Here is an 18,349-nt window from a genome sequence, read left to right as displayed (position 1 = left end):
GATTTGTTGATATTGTTCTCAATGTTTGTCCATGTTTTGATAAAAAAAAATAAAAGAAAAAAAATGATGTAGTGTGGTTTTTTTATAAAGTTGTTTTTTTGTTAGGATGGTACTTAAACAGTTATCGCATTATACTTTCAGTAATAAAACACGCAGCCAAGTAAAATACGCTGATATCATTAAAAGTTTGAAAGGGGAATTTTTATGTATTGTTTTAAAAGGGCCTATACCAATTACACCCTTGAAATAAAAAAGGTGTAGCTGACAAAGATAATCCTTTTAAGGGTGTCTTACGATTTTATACCATCTTATTATTGCCCTTAAAATGGTTCAAATTTAAGATAGCCATAAAACGCGGATTATATTCATAAGAGATAAAATATTTTAATAGCTTACGGAAATTTTATTTGTTTATACAATCCGAGTTATTGTTCTTTGAAAATTTTATTGTTTATTACGTTTAGGGTTTATAATCCAAAATGCTCCTTGCTTGCCGATATATACAAACATAACTTTCATCGGTGAAGTCGTAGTTCGGTCCCCGGTCGAAGATTTTGTACATGATGTATACATTAGGCACTGCGTACGTTGACAACATCGAAAAATCGACGGCGTGCGTCTGACGCAAAAGGCGGATACTTCTCTATTACAAAAACAAAACAATACGAATATAAATATAATTACGAAACAAAAACAAAAAAGAAAAGAAAGTAACACCACTAGTTTTTTTTTATGTATTTGCTTATAATTTTTTTTAAAACAAACAGATGCGAGTTTGAAAGCCTTTATGTCCACTTAGTTTATTTAAGTATTTGAGCAGTTTTTGCCGCTCACCACCGTTATGTGAAACCACACTGAAGTATTTCCAAACCACTTCGACTTAGGTTCCTTGAAGAAAAGAGCGTACCAATTCTTGAAAGGCTGGCAACGCACTTGAAAGCCTTCTGGCAATGTGTGACCATGGGCGGCGGTATCACTTAATTGTTGGAAGGTGCTGTCCACATATGTCTATGATGCACTACGTTTGAATTTGGATTATGTTTTCTTTACTTTTTATGTGCGTTGTCATTTATAGATTAATTTTATATTTTCTCTTATACAAGTAAACACAATGTTACAAGTATCACTAACGTTTTATTTAATTGCTATAGCCACTAGTCCACCCTATCATTAATGTCAGTGAGCCTCTATTCCTATCCACTTTTACGTCACTAAAGAACAAAACAGGCAAGTATTTTATTGACACATTTTTACTGTAAAGTTAATAAAAGCTTGATATCTCGAACAAATGACACAATATCATATTTATTACACATACATAAAAGAATTCCTTTCAGCCCCAAAAACCGTGCTGATTCAAAAAATGCCAGCCGAGTAATCTCAATAAGATTGATGTATCCATTACAGTAATACAAAACATCGACCAGAATAAATTGGTCCCTGTCATCATTTCATATTAATAAATATTTCATATTCACCTTAGTAAAACAAATTAACGTAGCACAACGTATTAAATATTTTAACCAACTTGGCTGTGCCATTAGTATATTGCAAAAGCTATTTAAGGTTTTCTGCCTCCGATTTTAGAATCATAAGATCTTTAGCTTTTAGCAGACACATCCTACCAACCCATTTTTTGTTGGGAGCTTATTAAAAAATGCATACAAAAAATAATTATTATCTAAACGAGGCATAAATACTTTGAATGCTAAATATTAATGCTTTCATGATCGTGATCAAAAAAAACAATAACAAATATGTTAATCAAACCTTAAAGACACCACTGCGTAACAAGCATACATCTTTCATTCGATAAGTGTTTTTGTTAATAATAAAAGAAAATTTAAAACTTTCTTTCAAACGATCCAGACAAAATTTAAATAATACGTTGCTTGCGTTCTTTATTAAAAGAACAACAAAGAAAATTTTTATTATCCGAGGATCAAGTTAAACTGGTTCCGTAGCTATCGGAAAGCTGAATATGAATAATTCATATAATTTCATACATTTTCGCTTGGCATCGCGATGTCGCATTATTCACAATTTGCAATGACTTAATTCGGTTTCGTGTATGTCATGTAAATGATGTTTTTAATGTATTTTTAACTATTTTGTACATAAATTTTAAATGCGATGTATCATTGTGTGCCCTGGAAAAAAAACTAATTTATTCATAAAATGCGGTTCTTATATAATGGTTAGTTAATTTAAGAGTATTCTAATTTTAAAATTATAAGCGGCGGCAATGTATAGCTATGGTAACTAAAGTTAGGGCCTGTTTCACAATGTCCGGATAAGTTCCAAATAAGCTATTTATTACTTATTGGTAGGATAAATAGTATTTTTGCGTTTCACGACTGTCAGATAGCACTATACGTCATGAAATGTGAAGTATCTTATTTAGAACTTTTATCTTTCGAATAATTTATGTGTTGCATAGCTATTTTGCACTTTATCCATACATTGTAAAACAGGCCCTTTAAAATAATATTGATGTAAAAGAGTCTCTTTTACATCAATATTATTTTAAATGTTTACTAGCTGTCCCCGCGTCTCTAAATAAACTTTAGAATTTTAGTCTTAAATTTTAATTAGCAAATAAAAAATAGGAGTTAACCGTTATAGTATAAAACAAATTAAAAAAAAAATTGTCAAAAAAAGGAATTAAGGCTGGCGACCACGAAAATCGTCGAGCCATTGCGGAGGAGTTTAATTAAAAACACCGTGACACGAGAATTTTATATATTAGATTAATAACAATAAAACATATAGATATAAATATTTTTTATGATTACTAGCAATATTCGAGACAATTTAAACTAAAATTACTACAGCGAGTAGAAAAACTCCACTCAACTATAAAGCCAGAAAATCCAGTATTCACAGAACATGGGAGAGCTAGCAAAAAGCGAAATAAAGTTAAGCCCTAATTCAAATAACTCTCAGCGCCATCTTTTATTCCCGGATGGAAACGTAAGGGTTATGAAGGCGCTAGTTTCCGCTGTGAGCTGGCTCCAGCCATAAATTATGTATTCAAGTTATAAAATCCCGGCGAATGGCAAGATTCATCTGATCCTGCGTGTTTTAATGGTGCTACGGAAAGCATAGCTTCTTACGTGGTATACATACGGGGAAAACAAAAAGTATGAAAAATTATCATAAAAGTAAAAAGGTACGAATTGCAAAAATGAATGATATTATGGCACGGTTCCTGTACATAGTATAATGACTTTATCAGTTTTAATTACAGTAATATTATATTATAATATTAAATTTATTAATATTACTAGCGGATCCGACAGACGTTGTCCTGTCTACACGTCTTTAATTTCAAAATTTCAATTTTTAATAAGCCATTTTGATGAAAATTATTATTCAAATGTTATGACAATATCTAACGATCCAGCACATGGTCACACACGATATAACACAATGATAACAAAACTTTTTTTAAATTTCGGGACAGACTAAAATTAAAATTCGAATATTATTTAAAATTTGACACTGCGATGGTAGCGCCGTCTGTCGGATCCAATGTAAAACATTCCAAAATCAACAACAACTATTAAATTGAAAATTAATTAAAAAAACATTGTCCAGCGGACAAAATTATGAATCTAAACCATTCCCAGATCCCCTTGAACACACACAAAAAATTTCGTCTAAATCGGTCCAGTCGTTTAGGAGGAGTTCAGTCACATACACACGCACACAAGAAATATATATATTAAGATTTGATATTAGTGTATTAATAAATAAGTTTGTACTAAAGAAAATATAAAGATGCTTCTAGCCTTCCAAAAGATAGATTCGTGTGGAGAAGAATTCGCAAGTAACTCCACACTCTGTTAAAATAGAATTTTTAATATTTGTATACATTCGTTAAATATTTATATGTGAAGTCATTGTACTCCCAGAATAAAATTACTAAACAGGTATTTTATTGTATTGTTGGTGTACATGTTCCTCACATATTTACAAATATCAAAACCGTAGAATATAAAGCATTAAAGGGTAATAAAAAAAAACAATAAAACAGTGTGTGAGATAAACATAAATAATGGATTTGTAGTATTATACAACAAATATACTATTATGAGCTTTGTAAGGCAATTTCCTTTACTTCACTAAAGCAAATAGAATTATCGAATAAAAAAATGTTCTGATAATTTCCGGAAGTTGGTTGTTTTTAAAGTCCGTGTGCTACAGTGTCAATGGCATATTCAGTATCAGTATGCTCATGAATTTTTCAGAGTTTACATCAGTTTGATTAGGTTCTGAGTAGCGTAAGTAGTTTCATTTCGTCAACTCAGCTTTGGTTTATTTTTAGGTAGAACATATGTACGTTGTATATGGTGTTCGGTAAAACCATTACCATAAAAGTTAAGATAAATAATATTTTTTCTCATACAATATAATAAATACCATTTGTTTTATGTTTCATCTAATCTTTTTTGGTTATAATGTAAATATGATTAAACTATTTACTATGTAACCTGACTATAAGAGTTTAAAAAAATATTATTTTATAGCACTTTAATGAGAAGACGATTATTCTTATTAAATACATATAGTGTCGTTCGAAACTAAATATTATCCTATAAAATGTGGTTTCATTACTAAGCGCTCAAGTTTCCGCTTCTAATGATATTCTGTACCTAGTTTATGACTCAAATTGTCAGTGCTTGAATGAAATTTGTGAAAATTGCTTTGTGATATCTAGATATTGCAACTATTGAATTTATAACTTCAGCAAACCGATGTTTAATATTAAATTAATGTTAAAAATCGCCAAGTTGTGTAAATATTGTAATAAATTTGCGTTTATTTTAATAAGTACTGCGTAGTCTACTCTACATAAGCCATAAGCAAACGGGGACATTCGATTCTTTTACCGATAAAGAACGAAGAGACTCATTAATTGTAATGTCAGAGTGTCATTATAATAACCTTGCCTGGACATGGAAAAAATACTACATTGTACTGAAGACCTTCAGAATATGAAATGTATAATATAAGCTTTAATACCGAAAGTGCATCTGATTAAAGATTAGGTTTCGAATCCATTTGATAATTGCCTATACAATAGATACATGGTCAGTCAGTAAAGTTCTGCATAACCATCGTGAAAATGTCTGTAATTAAGGGTATATTATACTTTCGTCTCGCTGTGGGTAATTATTGGGAGTGTAGTTCATCAAAAATTGTTCAGTTTTTGTGTAAATTGTATTGTGTTATGTATATTACCGTATCTACTTATTTGAACTTTTCAGATGGGTTAGCAGAGTATGGTCTCAAAGTTTATAATGATGCGTTTTTCTTTTTTTTCTTTATTATAAATGGAGCAATCGCTATTTGGAATAAACAAGAGTATTTTACAAGATTTTATTCCGGTATAAGGACCGTAGACAAAATTATTCATTTCAAAAAACCTAATTCAGCTTGGCTAATCGCTTACCTTATTTTGATAGCCATTAAAAGTGCTGGTAATATATTGGTGTTTTTGAACCTGAAATTTATTCTATCTTTTGCAATTCAAATGGCGGATATTTCAAAAACTGTATCATACTTGCCTTCAGTTATGATATATGAAATGTTGTGGTCACGAATGGCATTTCTACGAAACTGGCTGAATTCAAAGTTCATTCACGGAAATCTTGAAGAAAAGCAGTTTTGTCTAAGGAAGTTCTTGCATTTGTACAAAACATTGCTTGATAATGTTACCAAAGTATATAATATACTAGTTTTACAGGTAATATTCTACCTAATTAAAATTGAACTGTTATTATTGTTATTTGGTTTGCTTTTAAAATCAATATACTAAAAAAAAAATATTTTTAGTTTCGTATACCAGATGACTTAACTTTATTGTTCGTTGTCCGTAATAATATTATCTTAATATATATATTTCTTGTGTGCGTGTGTATGTGACTGAACTCCTCCTAAACGACTGGACCAATTTTGATGAAATTTTTTGTGTGTGTTCGTGGAGATTGAGAGATCGAGAATGGTTTAGATTCACAATTTTGTCCGCTGGACAATGTTTTTTTTAATTAATTAGTAGTTGTTGATTTTGGAATGTTTTACATTGGATCCGACAGACGGCGCTACCATCGCACTGTCAAATTTTAAATAATATTCGAATTTTAATTTTAGTCTGTCCCGACAGTTAGCGCTGCGATCAAATTAAAAAAAAGTTTTGTTATCATTGTGTTATTGTAGACCATGTGCTGGATCGTTAGATATTGTCATAACATTTGAATAATAATTTTCATCAAAATGGTCCAGAATGTTTTAGCTTATTAAAAAAAGTTTGAAATTTTCAAATTAAAGACGTATAGACAGGACAACGTCTGTCGGATCCGCTAGTGTACTCATAAATTTGTTGAAATACTAAAGGTTAGGGCCTGTTTCACAATGTCCGGATAAGTTCCAAATAAGCTATTTATTAGTTATTGGAAGATAAACACTATTGTTGCGTTTCACGACTGTCAGATATCGCTATTCGTCATGAAACGCGAAGTATCTAATATTATAAAATAAAGTATCTATCGAATATTTGGAACTTTTATCTTTCGAATAATTTATATGTTGCATAGCTATTTGGTACTTTATCCATACATTGTGAAACAGGCCCTAAATCTGGCACGATTTTATAAGGAAAACGTAAATTTATCAATTATGAATGCATTGTTACGTAAAATTTGTAGTATATTCTTTTTTTTAAAACGGAACACTTGTTTCAGACTTTCATCGAGCTGGTTTACCATTTGACGAAACTATTATTTGATACGCATTCTTCTATAGCGATGATGTTATCGGGAAACGTACGTTTTCAAATAGTAACTCACCTATAGAAATAATACCAGTACTTATTTACACCTGATCTTTCTTATCTGAATAACCTTAATCGAAGATATAGCTTAAACTTATTGTTAAAAAAAGTTTTTAAAGTTTATTTACATAATTTGATACCATATTTATAAATTCATAAAACCCAGTCCGGAGTCATATTATGTATTATTAATATTAGTATTATTGATTCTTAAAATTCCTGCAACGCACTTGCGTTTCTTTTGGCATTGTGAGTGTCCATGGGCATCACTTAAAATCAGGTGAGCCTTAACATCCCGCTCGTTTCCCTATTACATAAAAAAATATTTAACCAATTAACCACTCAAACAATTCTAATAAATGCATTATCAAGGACTAGGTTATTATATCACAGGTGACATTCAAAAATAATGAATAATAATCTGTGATTTGAGTATTGTAGTTAACGCTTCTAACACGAGTTAACGCTCCGAGTATTGATTGTAGATCTATCTATACTTGACTGATATGAGAATTAAAAAGTTGATTGTAAAAATATTATTTAATGACTAGTTCTTACTCAAACCTGGGGTGTGTTTTAGGTAACATTAAGAATTTCCCTGTCAATTTTAGTGACCTCAATGTTAGATTTTGTGGTCATGATAATTGGTCCACTGTTTCTTGAGCTGACACTTCATGAATATGATAAGCTGATGTCTTTGATTACCACAGAGTTAATACAGTGCAAAGGTAATATGACAGTTTAATTTATGAATTATAAAATATGATGTACGATTGAAAATAAAATATGTTCTGTAGATAGAACCTATCGGGAGCAGATTCTTACCACATTGGAGTACTTAGAAGTTCGACCTCCTCGCTTCACAGTATGGCGGATTGTAACTGTGAATTTGAAACTAGTTGTTACTATTGTGCAACTACTTGTGACTTATATTATTGTACTGCTTTCATTTCAATTTTGAATTGACATAAGAGTTATCGACCATTCATTAATAGTTTTATGTTTAACTTTAGAGGTGTTTTGAATAGTTGTAATTTACATTGTAATTGTGTGTTTTTAGTATTGTGTAGTTTTAGTACTAGACAGTCTATTAATAAATTCGATATTATTAATTCCGCTATGGATAGAGAGATTTATTTTACTTGGCGTGTTGAATAATTGTTATACCGATATTTAATTAAAATTAAACATATTTTTATTCTTAATGAAGACGATATTTGTTTGTGCATGTCGAAAAGTTGTGTTTAAGTAATATAAAAATATTAGCACTATACTGTTTTTCATTTGTGTAAGTTTGTTAAATCAAAGGTCAAAATAATACTACAGATAATACAGATAATTCCAAAACTCTTTCATAGAATACATGACATTTACCTATTTACCAAAATTAATATTATTATCTATTATATAGCTATTATTATTTATTGGCTTAAGGGTCATCTAAGACCGGAATATGAAACGCAGTTTGTGTTTGTAGGATAAATTAACATTGATAACTTACATTAATTTTATGAATAGTATTTACCTTTTGCAGCTAATCATCGTTAGTAGTATGTTCAATTACTATAGAGTTTACGTGTATGACATGCTTACATATTATTATAACTACGATGAGTTATACAATACTATTTTCAAATAGAAACGCTTCGTAGTCCACGGGGGATAATTGGGGCTAAACGCTGAATACAGGCCGGTATAATTGCCAATGCAAGAGGCCATAGCCTAAAACCGTATCATTGCCGCTAAATGAAGTTATGCAGAGGTTAGCACATAACTATCTGAGAAATGGAACGGTCGATTTTGTGTGTGTACACACGCCTTGGTGTATGTGAAGATAGCAGAGCACTAAGTTCTAGCAGCACACACAATAGTTCTATAGTTCCTGATAGTATATACCATATTGTACATTAACAAAAAATATGGTAAATATTTAGTGTACCTATATAATATTTGTTAATAATATAAAACAATATGCTTATTATTTCGTTTTGTCTCTCTCTGTTCTAATGAGACCTTATTTACCGAAATCGATAAGAAATGCTATGTTGTGATCGGGAAGCTAACTAAAAAATATATATTTTTAAATCGTAAGGGCATATGTACTGTATAACTATTGTGTGTGCTGCTAAAAATCTACTGGTAAGCTCTACTCTGCTAACTTCACAGACACCACACCTTGCGCCTTTCCTTGCCACAAGTGGCCCTGTGATTATTTGAACTTAAAACAGCTAGCCAAGACAATAAATCACGTGGATTAAACTTTAAACCTTAAGACTTGTCACAACACAACTCTTCAGGTCCTGCGGGTTATGTGTCAAAGCTTTTTTTAAATATTACAATTGAATTTCTCGTGCTTTATTATTATCACAAATATATAATAATAAATTATATACAAAAACAAAGAATGATTGTATCATTCAAACTGTTTCTTTGTTTTTAACATAAATATTTACATAATATTTTTGACATAAAACTATATTTGTTAATAATGAAAGTGCACCTTATTATAGATCGAAATATCAGATAAGTCTTCATTCATAATAAACAAGTTTAGTTTTCAAATTCATTTGATAATAGCTTATACAGTTGTAACATTGTAGGCAAGTGAAAATATACGAAATTATCATGAATTTCTCTATAGTAAAGGGTATATTATATTTTCGTCTCGCTGTGGGTAATTATTGGGAGTGTTCTTCTTCAAAAACTGTTCAATTTTCATGTAAATGTTATTGCGTTGTCTATATAAGTGTAGCTACTTATGTTTACTTTTCAATTGGGTTTGAAGCGGCTAGTCTAAAAGCTAAGTATGATGTTAATTTATTTTGTTTCCTTATTATAAACGGGATTTTCGGTATTTGGAATAAACAAAAATATTTTACAAGATTTTATTCCGGTATAAAGACAATAGACAAAATAATTCATTTCACAAAACGCAAATCAGCATCTCTAGTCGCTTACATTACTTTGGTAGTCATTAAAAGTGGCTTCAATTTAACGGGCCATATTTTGATAAACGAAAGAAATGGTGCATTCTTCGCAAATCAAATGGCGGAGATTTCTAAAAATATATCGAACTTGCCTTCAGTTATGATATATGAGATGTTGTGGTCACGAATGGCATGCTTACGGAAATGGCTGAATTCAAAGTTGATTTATGGAAATCTTGATGAAAAGCAGTTTTGTCTAAGGAAGTTCTTACATCTGTACAAAACATTGCTTGATAATGTTACAAAAGTACATAATATACTAGTTATGCAGGTAATAATCCTATCTACCTATGCTATTATAATAATTAATATGAACTGTTCTTATATAATATATTCTTACAAACAGGCAGATTACAGGTAATTTAAAGTAGTTTGGTTTTCGTTACAAACAATTTTTTAATCAGGCCTATACAGATAAACATAAAAAAAATAAAGTGAAATTACTAAATTCTTGCAATAACAGTATTTTAATGGAGTATGGCATTATACTTTTGTCTGTTTATTTTATATTTAGGGCAAGCAAGACGGAGACAATGAGCATGGGCGGTATCACTTAACATCAGGTGAGCCTCCTGCCCGTTTGACCCCTGTTCTATAAAAAAAAGACAAGACGTCTTCTGGAGCCTTCAATCTAAGCAATCGTATCGTATGTTATAATCGTAATAATGTGATTGTAGTAATGTTAAAAAACGTTATCGGCTATCGATACAGATACTTATATATATATAAAAATAATAATAATTAACAATATAAATAATTAAAAAATTGATAACAGGACTTTTATCGTGTAACGTAACCATGTATATTATATACATATTTAAATTTCTACATATTTCATTAATAATTCATTATGCATGCAGGTATAATTTGTAAACTTGGATTTTTAGATTAAACATGTTTCAGGCATGCATGGAGTTGGTTTACTACTTTATAACATTGTTAGCTGATGTACATTCGGCGATAGTTTTAGGGATTAGGAAAGTATGTCATTAAAATAATTACAGAAAATTTCATTACTGTACAATCAAAATATAGTCTTTTAAATTCAATTCAATTAAAAAATGTCTATTGATCACAACTTGGATTCGAACCTACCACCTCAGCGGTGAGAGTAGCTCGCTCAAGCCACTTGGCCGACACTGATTTGTTATGTGTAAAACTCTAACGCTTCAGACTTATTACTGCTTCATTATTTTAAATTGAAGGTATAATGCCACATTATAATAAATTTAAGCGTTGTTTGCTGTGGTTCATTTCAATAGCCATTATTATTTTTTGCTGTTTCATTATGTTCATTTGTTTGACATTTATTTACTTAAAGTCGAAGTCTCTTTCAGGGCACATGGGAAATATCTTTGTCAATTCTCATTATCTCATTGATTAACGTTGTGCTCTGGTTATTGGGCCCATTATTTCTTGAGCTGACGCTGAATGAGTACGAGAAGGTGATGTCTTTGATCTCCACAGAGTTGATGCAGTGCAAAGGTGACGTTTATATTTAGTAGTAGTAACCATAGCAGTGTATTTAAGTTTCTTCTATCTAACTTTAGTGAATATTGTTCTACATTCATTCTAAAAACGAGTAATTTTGTATTTTATTAACAACGTGTCAAAATCCACCAATTATTTTTAGTTGAGTTTTATTGTAGATAACATGCTCTGAAGTTCGGAATCATGAGGTTTGACAGATAGTTTATTTTTTTAAATGTCATAATGAATCACGACCATGAACCAATACGAATATGATGTACATATATGCCGCAGCCTACTAGCTTAATTAGCCATTCAATCACTGGCCTACGATATCATTAACGCTAGTTTAACGGCGCTGTTTCGTAAATAAACTAGGATGTTAATTGAACGGCAGTAAGGTTAAATTTTAAGTTTTTAACACGTTTAGTTAGCATGTGTAGGCCATGAGCCCTTCGAACGTTGCAATAATTAGTCGTTAAAAGATTATAAATATTGACTTTCATATATTAACATTCAAGATGAGGCCTATCGTGACCAGATTCTCACCACATTGGAGTATTTAGAAGTACGACCACCTCGCTACACGATATGGAGAATTATTTCAATGAATTTGAAGCAAGTGGTAACTGTATTCGATCTCCTAGTAACTTACATTATTGTACTGCTTTCGTTCCAATTATAAAATGGAATTTCTTTTATTTTTACAATTATAAGAGTAGCTTATTAGTAGTAACATATATTATTGTACTGCTTTCGTTTCAATTATAAAATGGAATTACTTTTATTTATAGAATTATAATAGTAGCTTATTGGTAGTAATACATATTATTGTACTGCTCTCGTTCAAATTATAAAATAGAATTACTTTTATTTATAGAATTATAATAGTTGCGTATTAGTAGTAAGTAGTAACATACATTATTGTACTGATTTCGTTCAAATTATAAAATGGAATTACTTTTATTAATAGAATTATAATAGTTTCTTATTAGTAGTAACATATATTATTGTACTGCTTTCGTTCCAATAATACAATGTAATTACTTTTATTTATATAATTATTATAAATTAGAGAACTATCACTAAATAAATCCAAAGTCTTTGTCAAAAGTAAATTAATTAATAAAGCCTTTTATAAATGTGAATAATACTTAAATGATCCTAATCCTTGGGATGATTTGCTCCAGTTGAAACAATTTGTATTAAAAACTTGGCGATTGAAAAGAGTGGCGGAAAGTTTCTTGCCAGTTCTTCTTACCCGCTCTACGCCCTTGACTGAGAGTCAAGCTTTACGCAAACCTGCGAACTGGTTGTAAATGTAAATTTAAAATTAATTTAAGTTGTTTTTCTTGGCGTTCATAAGTGCACATGTTTACCTATATGAATAAAGATATTTTGATTTGATTTGATATAATAGTAGCTTATTATTAGTAACATATATTATTGTACTGATTGCATTCCAATTATAAAATGGAATTACTTATCTTAATATATATAAATCTCGTTTCACAATGTTTGTCCTCAATGGACTCCTAAACCACTTAACCGATTATAATAAAATTCACACACCATGTGCAGTTCGATACAACTTAAGAAATAGGATAGTTTAAATCTCAAATTATAGTCGCAATTTTATTTTATTGCAAATTATTTGTTTATTATTTGATATTGTATCTAACAGATGGCGCTGTGTTAAAAGTACCAACGTTTCACATAAGCTATCTACCTTACTCATCAGTTCCCTTGAATAGCTTACTACTATGTAATATTACAAAAACCTTAGCCACAGCAACGCTTGGCCGAGTCTGCTTGTAGAATTATAATAGTTTCTTATTAGTAGTTAGTTACTTAATCAGTTAAATCAATTTCACGTATTTTCCGATTTTTAACACAATAAGTATTCGTAAGGGATTATAGTTATTATGAGATTTTTAACTTTATGTTTGTTCTGATTTTAAGTTACCATATATCCAGGTTACATATCCAGGTTAGATAAAGTAAGAATTTTTACTCTTAGATTGAAACTTTCCTTTGAATGCAATCCGACCATTTTCTCCGTACTTATATATATTATTCTGATGTATTGAAGCATATTTAATCCATTATTTATTGAAGGAAACAGATATCATTTAATGTGGTTAAGTATAAATATTTATATAAACCTAATTAACAAATAGTTAAAAATGTATTGGCTTAGTTTTTAAATCAACCTCCTATAAATATCTAATATCTAGTCAGGCCATAAACACTGTTACATTAAAAAATTTTAAGATTTTTTATCTTTTTAATTATTTTAAATATTATGTCTTTCGGTTTTGCACCATTTCACATTTTTTCATGTCTATTATCAAGTAACAACATGGAATTGAGTGTTAAAGAAAATAGGGTTGCAGAGAAAAAGTTATGGCGCCGTCGGTCATATACCGTACACTTCAAAATCTTGGTATCAGCTTTATGTTCGTATGTCGAGAAAAGATCGGTAGCTCTAACAGCAGGCAGCTGCTGTTAGAGCTACGATGGGTTTTAATGCTGTTTAATCCAGAATTCGTCGGACGCCCATTAGGAAGCAAAAAGCGAGGCGTTGTTTGTGAAAAAGGAGTAAAAACTTAATTCCAAAGTATACCAAGATACAGTCGTAAACGATGTTATCAGACGACTCAGCGAAAGATTTTTTTAAATATACCGTGGACATTCCAGAAAAAACGTTCCGAATTTTATAACAGTTGAAGACTGGCCCTCATCTAGCCCAGACCTCAACCCTTTAGACTTCAAATTATGGTCAGTTTTAGAGGAGAGGTTTGGCCTACTCTTTCTGACATTGAGTCTCATAAAAAATATTTGGAGCAAGTAGTGGCAAAATTTCCCTTGGAAACAATGCGTAAATCCAAAGATTCGTGGCCAAACTGATTAAAGAAGATAGGGAACTTTTACAATTTAATTGGTTGTTTTAATGAGACCTTATTTATTGAAATTGATAAGAAATGCTCTGCTGTAATCGGAAAGCTGACAGGGCATTTTACGATTTAAAAAAAAATAGTTTCTGGACTTAAAACCCCAGATATCTTCCTTAAGACTAAGTGGAACTGTAGAACTATTGTGTGCGCTGCTAGAACTATGTTTTGTGCTCTGCTGGTAAGTAATCTGCTAACTTCAAAGACACTGCCTTGCGTCTTTCCTTGCCGCAGGTGGCCGTGTGATGATATGAACTTTAAACAGCTAGCCAAGACAATAAATCAGGTGGATTAAGGCTTAAGATCTATCACATCACAACTCTTCAGGTCCTTCAGGTTATGTTTCAAAGCTTTTTAAAATGTTACAAATGAATTTTTGTGATTTATTATTATAATGAAGCTTTATTATTACAATAATTCAAAGTGTTTCTTTGTTTTTGTATTAAAATACAGTAAAATACATTTTTGAGGCATTGACGACACTAACATTAAACTATATTTGTTAATAATGAAAGTGCACCTTATTATAGATCGAAATATCAGATAAGCCTTCAATCATAATAAACAAGTTTGGTTTTCAAATTCATTTGATAATTGCTTGTACAGTTGTAACATCGTAGGCAAGTGAAAATATACGAAATTATTATGAAAATCTCTATAGTAAAGGGTATATTATATTTTCGTCTCGCTGTGGGCAATTATTGGGAGTGTTCTTCTTCAAAAACTGTTCAATTTTTATGTAAATGTTATTGCGTTGTCTATATAAGTGTAGCTACTTATGTTTACTTTTCAATTGGGTTTGAAGCGGCTAGTCTAAAAGCTAAGCATGATGTTAATTTATTTTGTTTCCTTTTTATAAACGGAATATTCGCTATTTGGAATAAACAAGAATATTTTACACGATTTTATTCCGGTATAAGGACGTTCGATAAAATAATTCATTTCAAAAAACGTAAATCAGCATCTCTAGTCGCTTACATTACTTCGATAGTCATTAAAAGTGGTTTAAATTTAACCGGCCATATTTTGAGAAACGAAAGATTTGTTCCATTCTTCGCAAATCAAATGGCGGAGATTTCTAAAAATATATCGAACTTGCCTTCAGTTATGATATATGAGATGTTGTGGTCACGAATGGCATGCTTACGGAAATGGCTGAATTCAAAGTTGATTTATGGAAATCTTGATGAAAAGCAGTTTTGTCTAAGGAAGTTCTTACATCTGTACAAAACATTGCTTGATAATGTTACAAAAGTACATAATATACTAGTTATGCAGGTAATAATCCTATCTACCTATGCTATTATAATAATTAATATGAACTGTTCTTATATAATATATTCTTACAAACAGGCAGATTACAGGTAATTTAAAGTAGTTTGGTTTTCGTTACAAACAATTTTTTAATCAGGCCTATACAGATAAACATAAAAAAAATAAAGTGAAATTACTAAATTCTTGCAATAACAGTATTTTAATGGAGTATGGCATTATACTTTTGTCTGTTTATTTTATATTTAGGGCAAGCAAGACGGAGACAATGAGCATGGGCGGTATCACTTAACATCAGGTGAGCCTCCTGCCCGTTTGACCCCTGTTCTATAAAAAAAAGACAAGACGTCTTCTGGAGCCTTCAATCTAAGCAATCGTATCGTATGTTATAATCGTAATAATGTGATGGTAGTAATGTTAAAAAACGTTATCGGCTATCGATACAGATACTTATATATATATATATAAAAATAATAATAATTAACAATATAAATAATTAAAAAATTGATAACAGGACTTTTATCGTGTAACGTAACCATGTATATTATATACATATTTAAATTTCTACATATTTCATTAATTCATTATGCATGCAGGTATAATTTGTAAACTTGGATTTTTAGATTAAACATGTTTCAGGCATGCATGGAGCTGGTTTACTACTTTATAACATTGTTAGCTGATGTACATTCGGCCATAGTGATAGGGATTTGGAAAGTATGTCATTAAAATAATTAAATAAAATTTCATTACTGTACTATCAAAAAACAGTCTTTACTTTAGACTTCTGTATCTGTTTCTGCGCAAATTGAAAAAAATAGTCTATTGGTCACAGGTAGGATTCGAACCTACCACCTCAGCGGTGAGAGTAGCTTGCTCAAGCCACTTGGCCAACACTGTTGTGTAAAACTCTAATGCTTTATTACTGCTGCATTATATTAAATTAAAGGTGTAATTCACATGTAATACATTATAATAAATTTATGTGTTGTTTGCTGTGGTTCATTTAAAGATCCATAATTATTTTTCTGTTTCATTAAATTCATCAAAACATTTGTTTGTCATTTATTTATTTAAAGTCGAAGTCTCTTTCAGGGCACATGGGAATTATCTTTGTCAATTCTTATTATCTCATTGACTAACGTTGTACTCTGGTTAATGGGCCCATTATTTCTTGAGCTGACGATGAATGAGTACGAGGAGATGATGTCTTTGATCTCCACAGAGTTGATGCAGTGCAAAGGTGACGTTTATATTTAGTAGTAGTAACCATAGTAGTGTATTTAAGTTTCTTTCTAACTTTAGTGAATATTGTTCTACATTCATTCTATAAACGAGTATTTTTGTATTTTATTAACAACATATCAAAATCCACCACTTATTAGTTGAGTTTTATTGTAGATAGCATGCTCTGAAGTTCGGAATCATGAGGTTTGACAGATAATTTTTTTTTTAAATGTCATAATGAATCACGACCGTGAACCAATACGTATATGATATACATATATGCCGCAGTCTACTAGCTTAATTAGGGCCTAGGATATCATTAACGCTAGTTGAAATGCGCTGTTTCGTAAATAAACTAGGATATTAGTTGAACAGCAGTAAGGTTAAATTTTCAGTTTTTAACATGTTTAGTTAGCATGTGTAAGCCATGAGCCCTTCGAACGTTCCAATAATTAATTGTTAAAAGTTTATAAATATTGACTTTCATATATTAACATTCAAGATGAGGCCTATCGTGACCAGATTCTCACCACATTGGAGTATTTAGAAGTACGACCACCTCGCTACACGATATGGAGAATTATTTCAATGAATTTGAAGCAAGTGGTAACTGTATTCGATCTCTTAGTAACTTACATTATTGTCATGCTTTCGTTTCAATTTTAAAATGTAATTACTTTTATTTATAGAATTATAATAGAAGCTTATTAGTATTTAATTGCTTAATCAGTTCCAATTCCAATTTTCACACTATAAGTATTCGGGATGATAGTTATTATGAGATTAATGACTTAATGCTTGAAATTGATTGTAAGTTACCATATAATATATTCACATAAGTAATAATATATAATGTGCAAGTAATGATAAAGTAAGAATTTTTACACATAGTTTGGAACTTTCCTTTGAATGGAATCCGATCAGATGTATCACCATTTTCTCCGTACTTTAATATATTATTCTGATGCATTAAATCATATTTAATCCATTATTTATTAACGGAAATAGAGCGTTCTCGTTAGCTGTATTTAAAAATAAATATTTAATATAAACCTAATTAGTAAACTGAAATGCTAAAAAAAAAATGATTGGCTTAGTTTTTCAATCGACCCCCTTTTTAAATAATTAGTCAGGCCATAGACACTGTTACATAAGAAAATATTTTGAATTTGGAACACATGCTTTTTAAAAATTATTTTAACAACTTCTATCAGTTTTGCGCCATTTCACATTTTTTTTGTGTTGAATATCAAATTACAATATGGAATGCAGTGTTAAAGAAAATAGGATTGCAGTAATTGCCTTGCAAAAAAGGTTACGGAGCCATCGGTCATATACCAGACACTTCAAAAGCTTGGTATCAGCTGTATGTTCGTATGTCGTACTATCAACAGATCAGCAACACTTTGACTGTCGAAAACCAAAAAAGATCGGTACAGTCGCGTGCTGTTCGTTAGTCGGACGCCCATTAGGAAGCAAAAAATCTTATCGCGAGATATGAAGACACTGTCGCTTGTTAAAATTAACAAGACCTGAAGCTCGGTGCTTATCGTCGTTATAAAGGACATGCCCAAATCTGTATTTATTTAAAGTGGTCTTCCTGC

The 18,349-nt window shown here is 30.6% G+C and overlaps 3 protein-coding genes across 3 annotated transcripts; all 3 read left to right on the top strand.

Moving 5' to 3' along the window:
- Positions 1-3,783: 3,783 nt before the first annotated feature.
- On the top strand, positions 3,784-7,796 carry LOC123689284. The gene is made up of 5 exons (XM_045628687.1): positions 3,784-3,832; positions 5,106-5,752; positions 6,747-6,827; positions 7,416-7,563; positions 7,633-7,796. The coding sequence occupies exons 1-5, from the start codon at positions 3,784-3,786 to the stop codon at positions 7,794-7,796; spliced, it is 1,089 nt and encodes a 362-aa protein (XP_045484643.1).
- Positions 7,797-9,460: 1,664 nt separating this feature from the next.
- On the top strand, positions 9,461-11,977 carry LOC123689297. The gene is made up of 4 exons (XM_045628715.1): positions 9,461-10,093; positions 10,726-10,803; positions 11,160-11,307; positions 11,814-11,977. Exons 1-4 carry the CDS (start codon positions 9,461-9,463, stop codon positions 11,975-11,977), a joined length of 1,023 nt encoding a protein of 340 aa, XP_045484671.1.
- Positions 11,978-14,891: 2,914 nt separating this feature from the next.
- Positions 14,892-17,411, top strand: LOC123689283. Its single transcript, XM_045628685.1, has 4 exons — positions 14,892-15,524; positions 16,158-16,235; positions 16,614-16,761; positions 17,248-17,411. Exons 1-4 carry the CDS (start codon positions 14,892-14,894, stop codon positions 17,409-17,411), a joined length of 1,023 nt encoding a protein of 340 aa, XP_045484641.1.
- Positions 17,412-18,349: the final 938 nt, after the last annotated feature.

Source organism: Pieris rapae, chromosome 6 (genome assembly GCF_905147795.1).
Source record: "Pieris rapae chromosome 6, ilPieRapa1.1, whole genome shotgun sequence".
In the NCBI taxonomy this organism is placed as follows: Eukaryota; Metazoa; Arthropoda; class Insecta; order Lepidoptera; family Pieridae; genus Pieris; species Pieris rapae.
This window is presented reverse-complemented; position numbering and strand designations above follow the sequence as displayed.

Bases quoted from the DNA above. Each gene is read 5' to 3' on its own strand.
- LOC123689284 (XM_045628687.1), top strand. From the start codon at position 3,784: ATGCTTCTAGCCTTCCAAAAGATAGATTCGTGTGGAGAAGAATTCGCA. The intron at 6,828-7,415 runs GTACGTTTTCAA...GGTGTGTTTTAG, and splicing joins CGATGATGTTATCGGGAAAC to GTAACATTAAGAATTTCCCT. The intron at 7,564-7,632 runs GTAATATGACAG...TATGTTCTGTAG, and splicing joins AGAGTTAATACAGTGCAAAG to ATAGAACCTATCGGGAGCAG.
- LOC123689297 (XM_045628715.1), top strand. From the start codon at position 9,461: ATGAATTTCTCTATAGTAAAGGGTATATTATATTTTCGTCTCGCTGTG. The intron at 10,094-10,725 runs GTAATAATCCTA...AACATGTTTCAG, and splicing joins ATAATATACTAGTTATGCAG to GCATGCATGGAGTTGGTTTA. The intron at 11,308-11,813 runs GTGACGTTTATA...TTAACATTCAAG, and splicing joins AGAGTTGATGCAGTGCAAAG to ATGAGGCCTATCGTGACCAG.
- LOC123689283 (XM_045628685.1), top strand. From the start codon at position 14,892: ATGAAAATCTCTATAGTAAAGGGTATATTATATTTTCGTCTCGCTGTG. The intron at 15,525-16,157 runs GTAATAATCCTA...AACATGTTTCAG, and splicing joins ATAATATACTAGTTATGCAG to GCATGCATGGAGCTGGTTTA. The intron at 16,762-17,247 runs GTGACGTTTATA...TTAACATTCAAG, and splicing joins AGAGTTGATGCAGTGCAAAG to ATGAGGCCTATCGTGACCAG.